Source organism: Meles meles, chromosome X (genome assembly GCF_922984935.1).
Source record: "Meles meles chromosome X, mMelMel3.1 paternal haplotype, whole genome shotgun sequence".
NCBI classification, from domain to species: Eukaryota; Metazoa; Chordata; class Mammalia; order Carnivora; family Mustelidae; genus Meles; species Meles meles.
The window spans coordinates 93955759-93974875 of NC_060087.1; the positions used below are offsets into that span (position 1 = coordinate 93955759).

Consider the following 19117-nt stretch of genomic DNA (forward strand, 5'->3'; position numbering starts at 1 on the left):
CCAAGGAAATAGAACTGAGAGTCCAGAAAGAAGCCCAAACCTCTATGGCCAATTGATTTTCGACAGGGGTGTCCAGACCATTCCATGAGGAAAAGAATAGGTTTTTCAGTAAACAGTATCAGGATAACTGGATAACCATGTTCAAAAGAATGAGATTGGGGCATCTCCCTCAAACCACATGTAAACATTAACCCAAAACAGATCAACAACCTAAACAGAAGGGCTAAAATTATTAAAAGAAAACATAGGGGTAAATCTTTATGATCTAGCACTTGGCGGTTGATTCTTAGGTTTGACACCAAAAACATGTACAACAGAAGAAAAACATAGATACACTGGATTTCATCAAAACTAGAAAGTTTTGTTCATTAAAGGACATTGTAAAGAATGTGAAAAAGACCAACTACAGAGTGGAATAAAAAATTTTTAAGTTATTTCTCTGATAAGGGTTTAATATCCAATACAGAGACACACAGACACACACACACACACACACACATATACCAGTATACATACATAGGTATACCATTACAATATACATATTATATAAGACAAAAGACAAACGACCCAATTAAAAACTGGGCAAAGGACTTGAATAGACATTTCTCCAAAGAAGATCTACAAGTGGACCAATTAGCACATGAAAAGGTGTTTCAACCTCATTGGTCATTAACGAAATGCAAATTAAAATCACAGTGAGATATCAGTTCACACCCACAAGAATGACCATGATCAGACCGACTCTAACTGGGTATTGGTGAGGATGTAGTGAAACTGGAACCGGCATACACGACTGGTGGGAAAACTTTGATGGTTCCTCCAAAAGGTAAACAGAATGACCTTATGAGCCAGCAATCCCAAGCCTAAGTATATACCTAAGAGAGATGAAAATGCATGTGCCCACAGAAACTTAGACAGAAATGTTTACAGCAGCACTATTCATAAGAGCCACATGTTTGAAACAGCCCAAATGTTCATTGGTGGATAAATGGATAAGCCAGTTGTGGTAGAGCCATACAATGAAATATCATTGAGCCATAAAATATCAGCGAGCCATTACTTAGACGGACCTCAAACACATTTTGCTAAGTGAAAGAAGCTAGGGACAGAAGGTCACATTTTGTATGACTCCATGTGTATGATATATATCCAGGATAGGTCAATTCCGAGAGAGACCTAAAGAAGATTAGAGGTTACTTAGGGGATGGGCAAGGGGAGAAGGAGGAGCGACCTCTTATGGGGATGGGGTGTTTTTATGGATTGATGAAAAAGTTTTAAACTAGAGCAAGCTCGTGGTTGCACGGCATTGTGAATCCACTAAGTATCACGGAATTGTGTGTTTTGCAGTGGCTCATTGTACTTTATGTGAATTTCATCTCAATAAAAGAAAATGTCAAACAAAGGAGGTGAAAAGAAGGCAGTTCCTTTTTACCTCGCAAGTGTCTTGGTACCCTGCTTGTGGCCTTCCTTAGAAACGAGGGTGTCGCCTGCACTTTCCCAGCCTCCAACTGACTATTGGCGATTTCTATTTGATGTTCTCCAAGCCTGCAGATTCTTCTGGAGTGGGATAAACCCAAATGGGGGAAGAAGGAGCCAGTTTGGCTCATCTACCCCACCAGAGCGATTTCGATTTGACCTTCTCCAAGGCTGCAGATTCTTCTGGAGTACGAAGAAGGAGATAGTTTGGCCTGTCTACCCCACCGGAGCAATCCCACCCTACTTGAGTAGCAGTATTAACCCTGTGCTCCCCTTCCATCCCCATCATTTATGTTTACCCTGGACCATGTCTGCTGGGCAAGGTAAACACAAACCAGGTCACCAAGAGGCATGGCTTCATGTATGGGGGTGACTATGGCCACCCACCACTGTCCCTGGCTAGAGTTCCTGGAATTCATTTGAATGTTGAAGTGGAGAAAGTTTGGGGAAATGTGTGCATTACTCACACTAGTACTGCCCTTCCAGAAAGATGGGGGTTTCCTACTCTTTCCAGCCGAGATGCCCTTCCTACTCCACCAGGATGCGTGGGGGTGGGCAATATGATTGCCCTATCCAGCTCTTTGCTCAACCCCCGTCTCCTATGCCGATATACACCAATCCACTTGTACGGGTTGACACCTACCATAACCTTGGATCATTCCAGAAGACCGCTGAGACAGAAATGCTGGTTCGATGGAAAGTGACTAGAGTACCTCCCAGTTTCAAAGCTGCCTGGTATTTAGACCATGACTCCCAACTCTCAGCAGCTTCTTGTCGGTTCAGATGTGATTTACCTACTGTCTTGCATACTACTACTTGTGTTTCCTGTGTTACAAGAATCCAAATTGAATACTGCCTTCCTACCTTTCTGGCCTACGGAGTCGGTGAAAGTTACACTGAGAGGGACTCTGATTTTCCTCTCTGAGTGGGTCACCCCTACCATCCTCTCTCTCCTCCTGCTCTGTGAATAGATTTTTTCCCCCTGCTACGGGATAATTTTTCAGCCAGTTGGCATACTATATAGGCTTTCTTCGGCTCCTCGGGCCTCCAGGATTCTTAACACAAATAGCCCGGTCTTCATACATGGTGTTCTCTCCCTCCCGGTCACGGGAAGGGCCAAAGCCTTTGAGAGGGCAGCTTTGCAGCAAAGCACGACTCTCCACCACCAAATGCCCTTCCTTGTGAACACAAACCTACTTCTTCTGCGATCACACGTTTTCTTTCTCAACCAGCGGGCGCATTGCCGCTAGGGAGCAAGATAGCTGGGGGGCCACAGGGGAAGTGATAACTCGGTTCAAGGGCCCCTCTGAGGTGGAAGCAATTTTAGGGGACCCTGTAAATCCAGCTGGATGTTGCCTGGGCCCCGGTCGAACGACTTTGCCCAACTAGACCGAACTTGGATGCCCCCACCAACTCTAAGCTCCGAGTGGATGGTTCATTTGTTTTCACGGTATTAACGCTATCATCATTCTTAAACGAAGCACGGGGCCATGGCTCTGCGAGGACAGGCACTCAGGAAATATTGATGGATCACGTTGAGCCTGACATTTTGGAGGAAAAGGCGGGAGTGGGAAAGGAGATGAGATGACAGCTTGCCAAGGCTCTCAAGATACCTGGGCAGGTTGGGGCTCCGGCCGTAATCTTCAGATTGTCCTGTGGGACCTGGCATTCAGTTGGAACCAATTCAAGTTTCCATAAACATTCACTTCAAAAGAAAAAAAAAATTGTGTACAAATGTATGGTATTTAAAAACCAATACAACCTGAAAGGAACCCCTAACGCATCCCAGTGGGTTAGTGGGAGCGGTCGGGTGGCCTCATTTCTGTTCGAACCTCAGGACTGATGTGTCTGCTGCCTGAACTTCTTGTAGGCCTCGTCAAGCCTGGATCGGAAGGTGAAGACTGCACCAGGATTTCATGGTTTAGGCTGAGGCACACCCACTGTCCTAAAACTAGAGGAGTAAGATACCCCCTCTTCTCTGTGCAAATCAGGACCTTCTTGCTGTTGGACAGCCCAGAGTACAGAAATCAATGGGGGGCTGAGGCTCTGCGTCCATCATCTGTTACCCCGATTATAAATTTTTATAGTCCTCACCACAGCCTTGTTGTTCTCATTAGCTTTCTAAGGAACCGGTGTGCATTTGTAATTCAGAACAACAAAATACCACTTTTAATCTTGAATTTGTAACATAATGAGATGTCAGCTGAGATTTTGATTAAAAAAGCAGAGAGCCTCCCACCGTGGAGGGAGACCAAAGGCTGAGCAAATGACCATCTCATTGTGACTCAGCGGCATCCTTCTAGAATGGGAGCATGGACGCCAGGGCAGTTGGTGAGCACGAAGGCACGTCTTGCAGCCTCCACCCAGCTGCACACTCCAGACGGAGCGCACCCTACATCTAACCTCTGTCGGGCTCATGTGATCATCGGTCATGGGGGAGATCTGCAAACGTGGGTCAGTGTTCAATTATATAAGGCACATGGCCTTTACCAGGCCTCTGGGCCAGTTCATTGAAACGATTTGTGACAGTGCAACCTGAACGTAATCTCTTCAGGGTCATTTTTTTTTTTTTTAAAGATTTTATTTATTTATTTGACAGAGATCACAAGTAGATAGAGAGGCAGGCAGAGAGAGAGAGAGAGGGAAGCAGGCTCCCTGCTGAGCAGAGAGCCCGATGCGGGACTCGATCCCAGGACTCTTCAGGGTCATTTTTAAATCCAGTTGTAACCAAGTTCTTGGGACAAAGTCAGCTGGCTTCAGAAGTGTACATAATTAGGATCTAAGGCAGTTTCCTCCCCATCTTGAAAGATTTCTTTCCACATGCCTGGGGTCTGGAGCAGGAGATTGTCCCACAAGCTATAGGATTAAAGGAGGGGGTGCCTTTTAACGTAGGAGCCCACGCCATCTCCCCAGGGCCCACCTCGTGTGTGTCCCCCCATTCAGTTATTCCTCCTGCAGGCGAAGGCCTGGGCAAACAGAGGGGAAGCGGTGACGGCTTTGCCCACACCCACACTTGTCTTGGCTCCTGGGGTCAGAGCTTCAGGCAGTGGGGGAAACCGTCCTTCACTAGCACTCCCGACTGGCAGCTCTGAATCCGCGTGTGATTTGATCACAGCCGACTACCCCCAGCTCACTCCGATGGGACCCCTCGGGCATGAGAGTGTTTTCCATCAACAGAGAGGAACGGCTGCGCCGCTCCTCTGAAGCAGCAGGGCTATTTCCAAGGTGCCTAGTGGGGCATGAAATCCAGGGGGGAAATGCTGAAGCTCTGTGAAGAATTTAGGTAGGTGGAGTGTGATTGTTGAAGTTGAAATCCGTCCAGACCATTGAGTTAACCACTAATGCGATAAAAGTGAAGGCAGTGGGCTCATGCAATTACTTCATTCTACCTGAGCCTATTAATATTGTCTACATGGTTACCAAAAAAAAAAAAAAAAAATCCCATGTACCATTAACCATGAATGATGGACCTGGATAAACCTCGAGCAGATGGATGCCTTAATGGAGCACTATTCAACACCGCAGTAGTCCTCCGGGATCTGAGATGGCTGTTTTTGGCCCCCGTGATTGACATCAACATGTGTCACCAAATTCACACGGGCAGCAGGGCTTTGGGGCAATGCAACAGAAAGTCAGCCCGCGTGCATTCATGAGCAATTAATCCTGAAATATGCATGGGACAGCATAGGATTTAGAACTGAGACAGCAAATGATTTAGAAAGAGCCTGAGGTATTCGAGCAATGTCCTTGATGACCTTCCCAGGGGTAAGATATAAGGCGACAGCTGGGAGAGAGGTGGCCCACCAAGAGCTCGCCCTCTCTCAATGCAGGCTCTTATCTGGGCCGGGAAGGTCAGCGCCACCGGCTGCCTTGCCCTCTACTCAAGATGGTTTCCCCAAACTCCAGCTAGGAGTAGAGTTCACCTCCTGCCACTCCGGAACTGGAAAAGTAACTGGGGACACGTTTTGGGTGTCTGGTAGGCCTGCTGCGTGTGTTAGTGTGTACCTGCTCTGAGCAGCCACATCCGGGGCGTTTTCAGATTCCGTCCCTCCAGTACTGAGAACAAGGCAAAGCCTTGAGGGCAGAAGAGAAGAAAGGCTTCTCAACCTCCTGAGATGCTCTCACCCAGATAGCACTGCTAACTGTCCTCACCAGCTCGCAAGAGGGAAACACCTGGAAGAAATTCGGAGCTGGTGTGAGCACGGTTATGCTACCACCAGACTTCAAGTCTGTTGCCCGCACCAGGTCCGCAGCCAGGGCGGACTGTCCCATAAACGCTGGACTCAGTCACCAAGCCAGGATAGAGGGCCAGGCAAAAGGAGGACACAGGCAAATCATAGGGGAGGTGGGGAGCAGCTGCAGGCAGGTGAGGTTTCCGGAGCACCGGTTTGGAAAGAAATCAGCATGAGCTCCGAAGTATATCGTTTCCAAGTCTTCGGTGGCTAGCATGGTGGCAAGAAGCCCCCAGGAGACCAAGAGCCTTACGATGAGGAGGGCAGGTTAAAGAAAGAGACACCAAACGGTAACTCAGTTTTAACATTTTATTGGGTAAATGATTTTAAAGATAGTAACAATAGTGTCAAAACTACTACAATATCTTTCCACAGCCATACCTTACAGACCCACATAAACCTTCTGATTTTTTTCCTCTCGCTCAGTTTTAATATTTTCAAGCTATACATATCATATAAAATGCCCATTTCCAATAGTTTCTTCAAACTATTAAGCAATTAAATGTGGAAGGAAGGAGGTTCTAGTTATACTTGGAGGGGATTTCGGGTAATCTGTGATGTCTCACTGTAATCCAAAAACAGGTTACTAAGAACAAAGGAAAAGAAGAGCTACTCCAGGTAGCTTTTGCTCATTACGAGTCTCACCACTGTATCACCAAGAACTCAGTATGCTGGTGACGGATTCAAAGTAATTTCGGGGAACATACAAAACACTAAAATAACTTAGAAACTAGATCCAAATATTTCAAAAGTAATCGACTTTGATATACAAAAACAGTCAGAGGTGGTTACAAAAGTTTTTCTCAGTGCGTCTATGTACCAGCGCAGTTACTGGGTCCAGAGCAAAATAAAAGGTTTCTCTTCTTCTGAAACAGTAATAAAAAACAAGGAAAACAGACCTTTGTATATAAAGGATCAATGCTGGTCTTCAGAATAATGTAATCGGAAACCCTTAAATCGAGAGGCACACAACGGGTTTCTGCTTTTAAAAAACAAAAGGAAAGTCACCAGTTTATTTCAATGGAGGAGGTGCTCACACCCCTCAAATAAACTTCATTCAATTGAACATCACTAGCAAAAATCACTTAGAAACTGTACAAAAATAAAAAAGTTAACACATTTAATCCTGCAAGGTTTTTGTAAGGACTGGAAGGCAGGCTTTTGGAGCAGCATCTGGGCATGGCTGGGGGCTTCTTTGGTTTGATCTAACACACGTAAGAGATGGAACCTATTCCAGATGACAGTTTCAAATTTCCTGCACATTTGGAGACACGAAAAGAGGCCAGTATACAAACTTCCAGTGTGCTGGGCATTGGGACTGTGTATACTGGACTAGAAACTCTTACACCTGCTTGAAGGGGGCTGGGGGGGGAACAAGAGCAAGCCTTGCACCTTCCTCCATCAAGTACACCGACCTCTCGTGGTTAGGGGAGCCTAGGGCGGGGATGGGGGAGCACACTCTCGTGCAGTCCGAAGGCCACTTAATGGGGGTCGGGGTGGGCTGGGGGCTTGGTAGGGAGGGCAGTTGTTCTTTTAGTATCTGGTACCTGGCTGATGTTGTTTAAGAATAAGAAAACCTTCCAGAAACGGAAGCCTTTTGCTACATACCAAAGTAAAACACGTACTTTTTTCCCAGAGGGAAAAAAAAAATACCCAGTTGCATTTGAGAAACAAAACACAGAAATGGAACTAATTAACATTTAAAGGGGGGGGGCAATGTAAACTTTGTGCTACTCAAATGAAGTTCAAGTATTACTTCTGAGCTGTTTAAAGATCACTGAACTTATACAATATTCTGGTGATAAGAGTGCAATTCACATTTGTGTTTCTGAACAAATAAACCACAACTGGGCTAAAACACAACCTGTGCAATCAGAATCTTCGTCTGAGTTAAAGACACATGCTACATATTTCAACATATTCCAAGTTCATTCAAAGCACAGACTTAACAGCTTTGTACTATACGATGAAGGTGAAAAGGGTCTAGCGTTTGTTTGAAGCACACCATTACGGTCTGCATGACACCCTTTATGCTTCCAAGTCTTTTCAGTCAACAGCTATTTAGAAACAAAAAAAAATGCACTGTGCATTAATCTGAAAACAAAAGGAGACAAAACTATCCTTTTCCCCCAAGCCATGGTGGGAAATATTGCTGACCTCGTCCTCTGAAGCCTGCAGGATGGTTATTTCTTCAGTATAACATTATTACACTGGTAAGAAAAAATCTGTAGAACATCTGCATATATCAAGAACTTTTTAAAAATCTGATATGATTTTTAGAGTCCGCATGACCAGTCACGTGACCTGCTCAAGATTGATTAGCACCGTTAAATACATAAACACACATATGTATGTATGTACGTGTAAGTAAATGTATACATACACACATATGTATGTCATAGATCTTTTCTTTAAAAAAACAACAACAACAACAACTTCTAACCATGAGCTCATCCAGGACGAGGAGCCTGTTGAACTGATGAGATGATGGATAAGATGGGTCAATATTGGTCTATTTTGTCTCTCTTCAGTTTGCTTGTTTTATTTACTTTTTTTTTTTTGCAGCAGATAATATCATTCAGCTTGTGCTCAGTTTCCCTATAAGGGCAAGAAAAAGTTTCCATCAGGTAGCCACCTGGTTTTATGCTGAAAGACAAATCTGCTCCAAAAATGCTCCCAAGGAGAAACAAAAGGACTCAAGATCCCTTGCTACAGCCTGACAGCTAGCTTTCTCTGACTAATCTCTAGGTTCAATGAAACTGGCTACCAGGATTGCATTTCAGGCTAACAGTTGGCTTCTTAGTTAAGGCATCACAACTGAAAATGGTTATTTCAACAACGGGCACTGTGGATGAAGGAATACCACCAAACTTCTAAGGACTCTCATCAAAAACAAAAGCAGTTTGCTCGGCCACAGTGGCAAGCACAGGAAATCCGGGCAATCAGCGCACCAACCAGCAAAAGGGTTTTGAATTCGGAGCTAGAAGTCCGTCACTTGTCACAGCCGACTCTAGGCGTAAGCTCCACCATTCTGATTTTCAGTGACATCTCAGAGTTTTAGACTACATATTCTGCACCACACTTATATTCATCACTTGATATACTGGTTTCCTGCTGGAGAAAAATTACACACACACACACTCACACACAGATTTACTATAGAAAAATGAAGGTAATCTTTCTCCAGAATCATCTGTCATTTTTCCTGGGGATAGACACACAGACCTCCTACTCCTCCTGACACTGGGAATTTCGCTTTGTATGCACTGTAGGAAGACCAGCCCTGCAAATCGGCTGGGCTCTATCATTTCTAAATACCAGCTCCATTTTCATAGGTGTAACGTAACATCTTATCAACGTAGTAAATGTGTTTCTATCAAAAGTATGTAGTGCAGAAAGACTCCAGTCTTGTCCCCATGACAAACATATCTGAAATTGTGGCATATATGAACTTTTGTTTCACTAGATTATCTTTACTATTTCTTTAAATAGTCACTAAAATTGTCTCCGGCCAATCATGACTTACTGAAACCTAAAGCTAACAGGTTTAAATTAATATATAATAGACAAATGTCTTTTTTTTGGTTATTTGCTCAAAATAAATTTTTTCACCTTAAAAAAATACCTAAGAGTAAGGAATTTGTCTAATCTGCTGTTTCCCATATAGACACAATAAAATTTTATAAGAATACTTCTCTAAATTGCCTTTTCCCCCCAACCTCTCTTAATTCCATTTAATTATATTCTTCTCAAAGGCACTAAATTCTGTATCTGCTCTCTTCCTGATATTTGCTGCTCTTCAAAATGACTTCTGTAGCAAATCTGAAAGGTAGCGTGTACTTTCTTAAAACAGTGTTGTAGTTTGTTAAGTTGGTTCCATAAAGTAATGAAGCTGTCTCTTCTACAATAACCAGCACAAAAGGCATAAATGATTTCTCACGTTCTGTGACAAGCCCTATCATGGACCTTCCAATGTTCTCTACTAGAACTAAAGTTCATATATTTTAACCATGGGGAAAACACCTAAGAAGTGAAGACCCACATACTAAGCTCTCCTAGCAAAATGCATTTTAGACAAATTCGAGAGTAATATACAAATACCTGAATTTGATATAAATTGCTCCCAAACTCAGCTATCAAAAATTCTCTATCTTACTGGGGGAAAACTAGAGAAAAACCTAAATAAAATCCTCAAAAACTGCACAATGTCTTCCATCCACAGTCAAAAGAAGGAGGGAAGAGAAGATAGAAGGACAGAAAGGAGACAGGAGGGAAGGCAAGAAGGACAGAAAGACAGAAACCTGACTGAGAGAGCAAAGCAAAATTCTACATAATATGGCAAGGAAAGAAAAACCCAAAAGTTATATATGCTGCAAAAAAAAAAAAAAATCAATGACCTAAAATAATGGAACAGAATCTTCTTGACAAATGCCATTTTCCTACCCGTTACCATGATGTTCTTAATGATGTCCAAGCTTCATCATGGCAACGGAAACTATCATCATAAAATGGTACAGTAAAAGAAATAGCTAGACCAAGAAGGGGTAGGGTCTCCTGGGAAGAGGTCTGCAGAGAGGCCCAGTGACTGGCTGTGCGGCTCAGTGTCAGGAATAATGGTTGTATGGCGGAAGGGGATGCCCAATGCCATTTTGGAAATGATGATGCTGGCGATGAGCAAGGTATTCAGCATAGCTCAGGGTCATCTTTTCACTACGGTACCTGAAAAAGTCAGGGAAGAGACAAAGTTAACATCAAGAAATAGATGGCATGCCAATGTCAGAGCGCAGAAGGACGCTAGAGATACCTTTACAGAACAAGAGAGACAGAGGTCCAGAGAGAAGTCGTGACTGGCCAACGCCATGCAACTGAGTGGTGAAGCTGAGATCCGAACCTGGGAATCCAAAGTCTGAATCCAGTGCTCTTCTACTATTCCTGGTTTCAATTGTTCTAGACATTTCCGTGCCCTCTCCCCAGCAGCCCCAGTTTGCCAATGGAAAGGAACACAGGAAAGCCAACCTATTGCCATCATGTATGCATCTCATTCACTTGACTCACCTTTCTTCCAGGACCTTCCCTTGTTGACCATTGCCTTCCCTCCATCCACGTATCTACTCAGGTCTTGCCAGTCAGTAAGAATAGCAACAATCAAACACTTTTCCTAGTACTGGTATCCCAAACCCTCTCCTTCCCCATCTCTGGCTCTCCTTTCACCCCTTCACTTCTCAAAACCGTAATGTGTGTTTTCTACCTTTAGCCCTCCATCTCGTGCTGCTCCTTGGCCTGGTCTTCTTGGCTCCTGCCACTCTTCCACAGAAACCGCTCTCTCAGAAGGTCCCGCTGTTCCTGCTTGACCTCTGCATTAGGACAGCGTGCACCTCTCCCTTTCTGAAGCTCTCCTGTGTCATGGGTTCTCCAACTCCAAACATCCCTGGTTCTCCACCCACACACTGTCTCTCAGACTTCTCCTTTATCTCTCGGACTCTTCCTCCTGCTCCTGCCTGGCAGGATTTTACTGTGTTTCTGCCTTCCATTCTTTTGACCCTACACCCTCTATGCACCCTCGGGGAGCCCTAGCTTTATAGCTTCAACTAGGACCTCTTCACAGATGATCCCAAATCACCATTTCTGGCCATGAGTTCGATCTATGAACATTTTTTTTAAGATTTTATTTATTTATTTGACAGAGAGAGATCACAAGTAGGCAGAGAGGCAGGCAGAGAGAGTGAGAGGGAAGCAGGCTCCCTGCCGAGCAGAGAGCCCAACACGGGACTCGATCCCAGGACCCTGAGATCATGACCTGAGCTGAAGGCAGCGGCTTAAACCACTGAGCCACCCAGGCGCCCCGGATCTATGAACATTTATAGTGACATAGCGGACATGTCTATACAAATACCCCAGGAAGCACTTCAAATCCAGAACCAGTGCTGAAACATGACTCTTCTCCTGTGCCCATTCCCTTGGTTAAAAGGGTGCTTTGTGGGGCACCTGGGTGGCTCAGTGGGTTAAAGCCTCTGCCTCCAGCTCAGGTCATGATCCCAGGGTCCTGGGATCGAGCCCCACATCGGGCTCTCTGTTCAGCAGGGAGCCTGCTTCCTCCTCTCTCTCTCTCTGCCTGCCTCTCTGCCTACTTGTGATCTCTCTCTCTGTCAAATAAGTAAATAAATAAAGTATTTAAAAAAATTTTTTAAAAAAGGGTGCTTTGTGCCTTGGTGCTTTTTCATCTAGAGTGAAACCTTGACTTATTCTTCTTCCCTACTTCTGAATGATGACTAAGTCCCTTTGTTTCTTCCAGTGTTTTCTCACCTGTTTCACCTTCTTTGGGTGGCTGCTCCAGATCCTTAGGTAATAGCAATGTCTTCTAACTCCTCTTCCTGTGTCCCATTCCAATCCGATACCTTCCCAAATCCATCTGTTTCAAACCCTTCAATGGCTACTTACTGCCTCTAGAAGCAGGTCTACACTTAGGAATTCAAGACCCTCCATGATATGACCCAACCTACCTTCCGGGCAATGTTTGCTCCCATGACCACCTTCTATATGCACACTGAAAGACCGGCCAAATCAGACTGTTGAACGTTCCTCAGAACTTGGCTCTGTACTTCACCACCCACATACCTCGACTCACTAAATTAACCCCTTTCCTCCCCCACCCTCATATATTCTACCCATTCTTCCAGCCCAGTCTCAAACCTACATCCTCTCTGAAATGTTGTATTATCTAACCCCACCCCTCCTGGAAGTCCTCTTTCCCTACTTTATGACCTCACACTAGCCATCACAGTCTGCCTTACATTCCTCATTATTTTTGTACATGCCCTTCTGGTCTCCTAGACTGAATTCAGAAAAAGCAGAGAGGGAGGCATTTTTAAATGTGTAACTCTGTAGGCCTGGGAAAAGTCCATTTTTAGACTATAGGCATTCATTGTAGTTTTATGGAATCGAAACAAATGGCAACAGCAATCCATTTTCCTAAAATGTTGGATATTTTTAAAAAGTAAGTATCCCCATCATCCCACAGAGAAATGTATTTGGCATTTGTGAGTCTAGCTCACTTGTGATTTTCAGTAAGCTTCCATGGTAGACTTCTATTGCTGCCAACATCCTAAGGTTAAATTCAAATTTGAAGAGTGCTTATCAGAATCCGGGGGTTCTGCTAAGCAATGTCCAAAGCTAGCCAATGGCTACTTCTGGTAACTTTCTTCAATAATGTAGTCTACAGGCTCAGAGGACTTGCTCGTGTAAAGCCAAAGGAATCACACAGAGCTAAGGATGGGAAGGATGGGCTCATATATCACACACGCTTTATTCCCGAGCCAGGTTCCATCGTATCCACCCCCAGGATGGCCCGGCCATTCATTTCCATTCGGTTTCAGAAGAGCGAAGCCAGTAAGAGAGACCAAGGCAGTCAAAGGGTTATAGACATACACATCGAAAGGTACTGGTTAGCCTTGTGCTAGAAAATGCCTTTTGTACCTGGTCAGTTTTATGGTTTTCCTGAATTCATTAGTAATCGGAGCTTTATATCCTCCTTTCCTCAGTAAGGAGTCTATGGTCTGAATATGGTCCCATCCTGTGGAGAGTAGACCAGATAAAATACCAGTCATGCACATGTCACAAGCACTTTTGGGCAAATACAAAATGACTTTGCAGAGGTCAGCTGTTATGGTCACCAAATACCATCAACTCCTTTGGTCCTAAAAACAGTCACACAGAAGAGCGAAGACTTCCTCCTGTTGAGAAGCAGCTCTGGCCCTGCTTCTCTATATATACCTTAAGTGCTAGCTACCCGTGATGGCTGATGACATTAGCTTTTTTATCTCAACCACATTCAAAGACGAGAAGTCTAAGAGGCTGGCAGTGATGGCTCAGGTGGGTCTCAATATTAAACCATAAACACTGCCCTCTCCTTTAACAACGACATCTTTAAAAGGGAGGGAGAAGCCCAAATGTCACTTGTGCCAGCTCGGTAGTAGTTAGGACCAGCACACTAACTCATGGTAATTACTGTCCCTGTTGATATCTTCTGGAGTCAGTCAAGTGTATCTGTGTGAAATATGTGAAGACATTTTTACTGGTTCTGATGTGGGATGGTATGCTTAATATCCGAGCCCACCCCCCCCATGAAGCCAATGGGAACTACGGGATTGAGGACATTTTTGAAAGTAACCCCAATAAATCTTCCGATAGCTGTCTTAAAGACTAACTCTCTTGTCGGGGTGAGGGGTGTGTAATGATATGAAAGTGTACGATTATATAGCTCACATTTATATGAACCAAACAGGAGAGAACCAATTACAGATGCTTTCTGATGAGGAATAAAAAAGCTCTATAAGATAAAGAAGAAATATTCATTTCAACTGACGTGGAAGACTAGAATTTCATAGTGGCTAGAAAGGACAAGGTGCTAGAGAGCGAAGAATTCCTTAAGGTTACAGTGGTGGTTCATAAACGCTTGTGCTCTATCCGCCAACACAGAAATATGTTTGATTCAGAAGTACAGACCCAGCCGATCAAACACTAAGACTCCATGTCGTCTCGGTGCTCCTGATATTAATGGGAAACCTACAGTCCTCACAGTAGCCGAATGAGTCCCCGGCAACCACCTGACGAGGAAACACTTGTTACTGACAATGAATGTACCGTGGGGCTGTTAGACAGAAGTCTTGTTTATGCCGAAAGGCTACAGCACAGTGGGATTATGGGCAAAGGGCATTCCAAATTCACAGCAAACCACTGCCTAAAAAGAAAAACCCACTTCTACAAGTCTTTGCTCTGGGGAAAGTTAGATTTTTGCATGTCTTTGCTCTCCAACTTTAGTGCAGAGATTCAACGTCTCTAGGAGTAATTCACTGATCTCATACAGACATTGCAGTGACAGTGATGGAAGAGTCATTTCTTCTCATTTGAGAACTGCAAGGTCAGATAAGTTCATTTCAGTGTGTGTATCTGTTGGACTTCTTCCCCAGATCATATGAAATAAAGTACGACAATGACCTTGCTCCTTTGCAACCTCCGGTAGGTAGGTGGCGGTGCGTTTTGATCCTTTTTCATTGATGAATTCTATTCTAATGCCATGTACACCCACCTGAAAGAAATTGGCAGTTTTATTAGTATAGTCTTCTTCATAGAAACAGAAAGAAAAAGTTATAATTTCACTTCAAGAGACGGCAGTTTTTCCTTTCCCCTTGTTTTTGGAATGGCATACACACACACACATATACACACACACACATATATATGTCTATATGTGTATGTACACACACACACACACACACACACACACACACACACACACCACACACGCGATTTTTCTCTTTCCAAAGCACTGACTTTGAGTTTGAGGGCCATTATGATGGCTGTTGAGACTGAAAACATCAACTGATATATCCCCAGCATGTATTGGCTACGCTCTTCTGTCTGGAACTAGAACAACCACACTGCTGTGTGTAGACTCAGACAGTCAAGGGCAAGAATCCTGTCCCCACTTCTTACTAGTTGCTCGCAACTTTAAGGAACTAGAGCGAGGGAGCTGACTTCTAAGAGACAGCAAACATGCATCCTATTTTCAGGTATAAGCGCCACTTTGGATTAAGTTCCAAAAATTCCAGGGCTGCTGACTCCCTGGTTGTCTAGTCTCTTTAAAACCTTGACTTCTATGTAGATGAGCTAGCCCAGATAAGGCTGAAAAAAGCCAACAACCAGATCCAACCCCATCGCCCATTCCATGTAATTGTTCTAAAATATATGATACACACACACACACACACACACACACACACACACACACACGGTGGGTCTGTGGCAAACCTTTACCGTCTCTCTATGTCACTGCCCTCATACAGTACTGCTAAATGTACAAGTGATAAAGATGTCAAATCCCTTTGGGGCAGGGTAGTTTTGCACAGTTTCTTATATATGAACACAGAGATCACTATAATTTTATGGGAAGCACACAAACTTTCAGTGATGCCCTAAGAAAGGGAGTTCTCTAAGTAAATGTGGGCAATTTCTTGCTAATGTTTTAAGAAAGTAACATACTGTTTCACTGATTACCATCTAGTCAGAAGGAATCTGTCTTTTTCCACCCTCGCATCCTTCATAGGCTCATATACGGAACTGAGGATCACAGAAAGGTCTTCTTTGTGAACACTGATAAGAAAAATGCAATTTCAAAAGGACAACAACTCCATTCTGGCCTCCCGAATCTACAGTCACTTTAGGTCAGTGGTCCCCAAGTGGAGTTTAGGAAGGTGGCCCAAGGGACCTGGAGGGAGGACGGTGAGGCCAGGGCAACACTTTCATCCAGGAAAGAGACTTCCTTTTAGAGCAGGTGAGTGAAGTCATAGGCCTTGCCTCTTTCCATCTGTAGGCAGGCAGAGGTCTAGAAGAGGAATAGGGGTCCATGCAAAATTCTTTTGCTGCTTCTGCCCTTAGCCTGAAATCTTCCACTTTTTCAGGGAAGAAAAAGTCCTCTGGAGAATCCATCTTGTTCTTTCCCCAGGTCTTCTTCACACATCCAACCATTAGAGCCTGTCAGATCTTCTGAGAAGTTTGTTTTTTTCTGAAAGCCTATCTCTGTGACTATTTCTTCTACATGGTATCAGTATTCTTATGAATCTCCTTCTGCTGAAGATGCAGTCAGGGCAGCTGTTTAAAAACTAACACAACAAGGCCTCCCAGACCCTGTGGGAAATGACTGTGGACAGCTGAGAAGAAATATGAGTGCTTAGCTATCAGGCCTTTCCGGATAAAGGACATCTCCTAATCTCCCCAGTGCCTGACACGGTACCGAGACAATGATAAATTTGCAGCAGTTTCTGTATACCGACTTTCTGATCTGTGACTCTGAAGTTTTTTCTTCCCTTCAACATAGCAGCTCCTTCATAATTTGTTTTTTAAAATACACAGCATAAATAATCTGTGCTCCCATCATTCACTGAAGTGAATTTTGCATCTTCAGCTCAATTTATCAAGAATCTGTCATGTTCAAATTGGAAAGAATTTTGGTGTTTATGAAGGTGTCTAATCAAAATTGTTGAGACGAGGAATGTTTCCCTATTTGTGAGATGAGAGTGTTAGACAAAATCAGGGGTGTTTAACTGGTATGGGGGGGGCTTGGGGGCTGTGAAATTTATCAGAATTTCAGGGGGTTTCATGCTTCAGCAAGTATGGTTTGGAAAAAGAACAACTCCCCTGGTGATTTTTATTCTAGGTTAACTAGAAAACCTCTAATAATTGGTCTAGCTCTGAAAAACTGTGGCTATGTATTGAAAAAGAAGTGATTTAGGCAAATTGGAGGTAATTTAGACACATTAATCCTTTCTTCATAGGAGTGCATTGTGTTCTTTAAAAAAAAATCAGAGATTATAAAGCCTAGTAATTTAGCAATTAAAAGCAGTTATGACCAGCTGTATGGTATGTGAATAATACCTCAGTAAAGCTTATATGTATATATGTAAATATAAAGAAGGAGGTTAAGACCAAACTGGAAGGGCATGCTGACCAAAATAAAAATTACTCACGGATAAAATTGACTGACTTTTCTATTTTCAAAAGGCCTCACAAATTTGACACAACAAAAAAATTATCGAAATTCTCCCATTTAGAATTAGTACCGCATTTACAATTTTTAGTTCTTTTCCATGTTCCTCTGATTATGAACAATTGAAAAGTACCTGCAAATGGAAATGTAAGTAGGATGCTTTTAAAGTGAGCCCTTGGGAAAAATAACTTCTTTCAAAGACCAAAAAGAAAAAAAAAATGCACTCCACAGAGATAGAAAGCCCAAACCACTGTGACACATTTCTTCAACCAGCAGAATCAGGAGGCTGGCAATCATGTTCTGACCAGAATCAGAGCATAATGGCTTTTTGTCACCTGTTGAGCAACATCACTTTCCTTACTCCCAGAACCACAGACGCCACCAAGTAGTCATACTGTGCAATCAAAACAGGAGAGTGGAAAATGGCCTGCTGTGGAGAATGACAGAATCTGGCCAACCTGTGGAAATCACTGGCTTTGCAAATTAAGTCATCCCCGCTGACAAGAGCACCAAAACGAATTCTGTATTGTTTGAGGGAGGAATCAGCCCCAGCTGCAACTCCAAAATGTAACCCTCATGTATACTAATCAAATCCTCTCTGAGACACAGTGGAGAATCCTTCCACCAAGCAGCATCCCAAGAGAGGAAAGTTCCAGTCGCAATTATCTGCTAGCTAAGAGATCGTTCAGCTAACGAGAGAACTGGGATTCCCTGAAGCAAACTTCCACTAAAATCCACCACAGTGTCATAGTAACTTTCCATTTCTAGGGATGGATCGTGATGTAGCATATGGGAAGACTATGTTACCCCCTCCTACCTTTCACATACCCCTAAGCACTATTGCCCAAAGTATGGCCAGGTAGGCAAAAATGGGAGACTTGCAGATCTAGTCTTATGGGAGCCTGCAGGTCACTGTCAAAGTTATTAGAAGGTCTGAGAAAAAAAAATGCTTTCAAGGCCCATCAGCTGTGATAATATCCTTTTAATCAAGACTGTACTTTTGCTAAGCAAAGCTATAAATCAACTCGAATGGTAGTAAATTAAATGTAGGACTTAGTAGGACTTATAGATAAGAGGATATGGAATTAAACAGAGCTGTATCTGTGTGTGCCGAGAGAACAGTAAGACCCGTTCAACAGATTCCTATTTCATGCTAAAAAGAAAGCCATATTTATTCTGAACCATTACATAGTGAGTGATTTTTATTAATGCTATTCTATAGCCTTTTGTTTTTAACATTGCCCAGAATGATTAAATATCGAGATTAATGTTAGGACCCTAAAATATATCTTGATTATTCCAGAGCTGATTATTCAGTTTGGGGATTATGCATCCCCAGCCGCACCTGGCCCCATCGTCTTTCCTCTTGTCCATTTCTCTGTTTGCTTACTCTGTCAGAGAGCATGTGGGCACACACAGAGATATACACGCAAATTAATCAATTTTGCTACATCGTAAAAGGTTTGGTAGGAGAAGAGATTATAAATAATGGCTAAAACGAAGTTTCTAAACTCTCTGCAGATTTCATTTATCCTCGTTATCTGGTCCCTTGTTAGAAATGTGGCTTCATTTACAACTATTATCCTCTAATGCAGTGACTCTTGACACAGGACCATTAAAAAAGTGCCCCCCTCCCACCCCAATATAATACATATCCATATTCTGCTCCTCACAACTGCATCAAATTTGATAGCCTCTAATCTGTCTATAAGGCAAGTGTTCATCCTGTAAGCCACTAAGAGCACTAGAAAAGGGCCTCACTGTTACTTGCGAGCCCAATCAACAAGCCAATAACCTTGGATACATTCAAACATGAAAAGGCGTCATCTGGCTAAAAGCATCAGTGAGCATAAAACATGCTCTGGCT

General features: G+C 43.4%; 1 protein-coding gene across 1 annotated transcript in view; it reads right to left on the reverse strand.

Moving 5' to 3' along the window:
* Positions 1-6003: 6003 nt before the first annotated feature.
* The window catches only part of AMMECR1 (AMMECR nuclear protein 1), a 116992-nt gene continuing 103878 nt past the window's right edge, over positions 6004-19117 (reverse strand). Inside the window, exons 4-6 of the mRNA XM_045995590.1 lie at positions 14703-14793; positions 13182-13278; positions 6004-10427 (exon numbers count right to left, since the gene is read on the reverse strand). Coding sequence (XP_045851546.1) covers positions 10313-10427; positions 13182-13278; positions 14703-14793 — 303 coding nt within the window. The 3' untranslated portion in view covers positions 6004-10312. The remainder of the gene's footprint in view (positions 10428-13181; positions 13279-14702; positions 14794-19117) is intronic.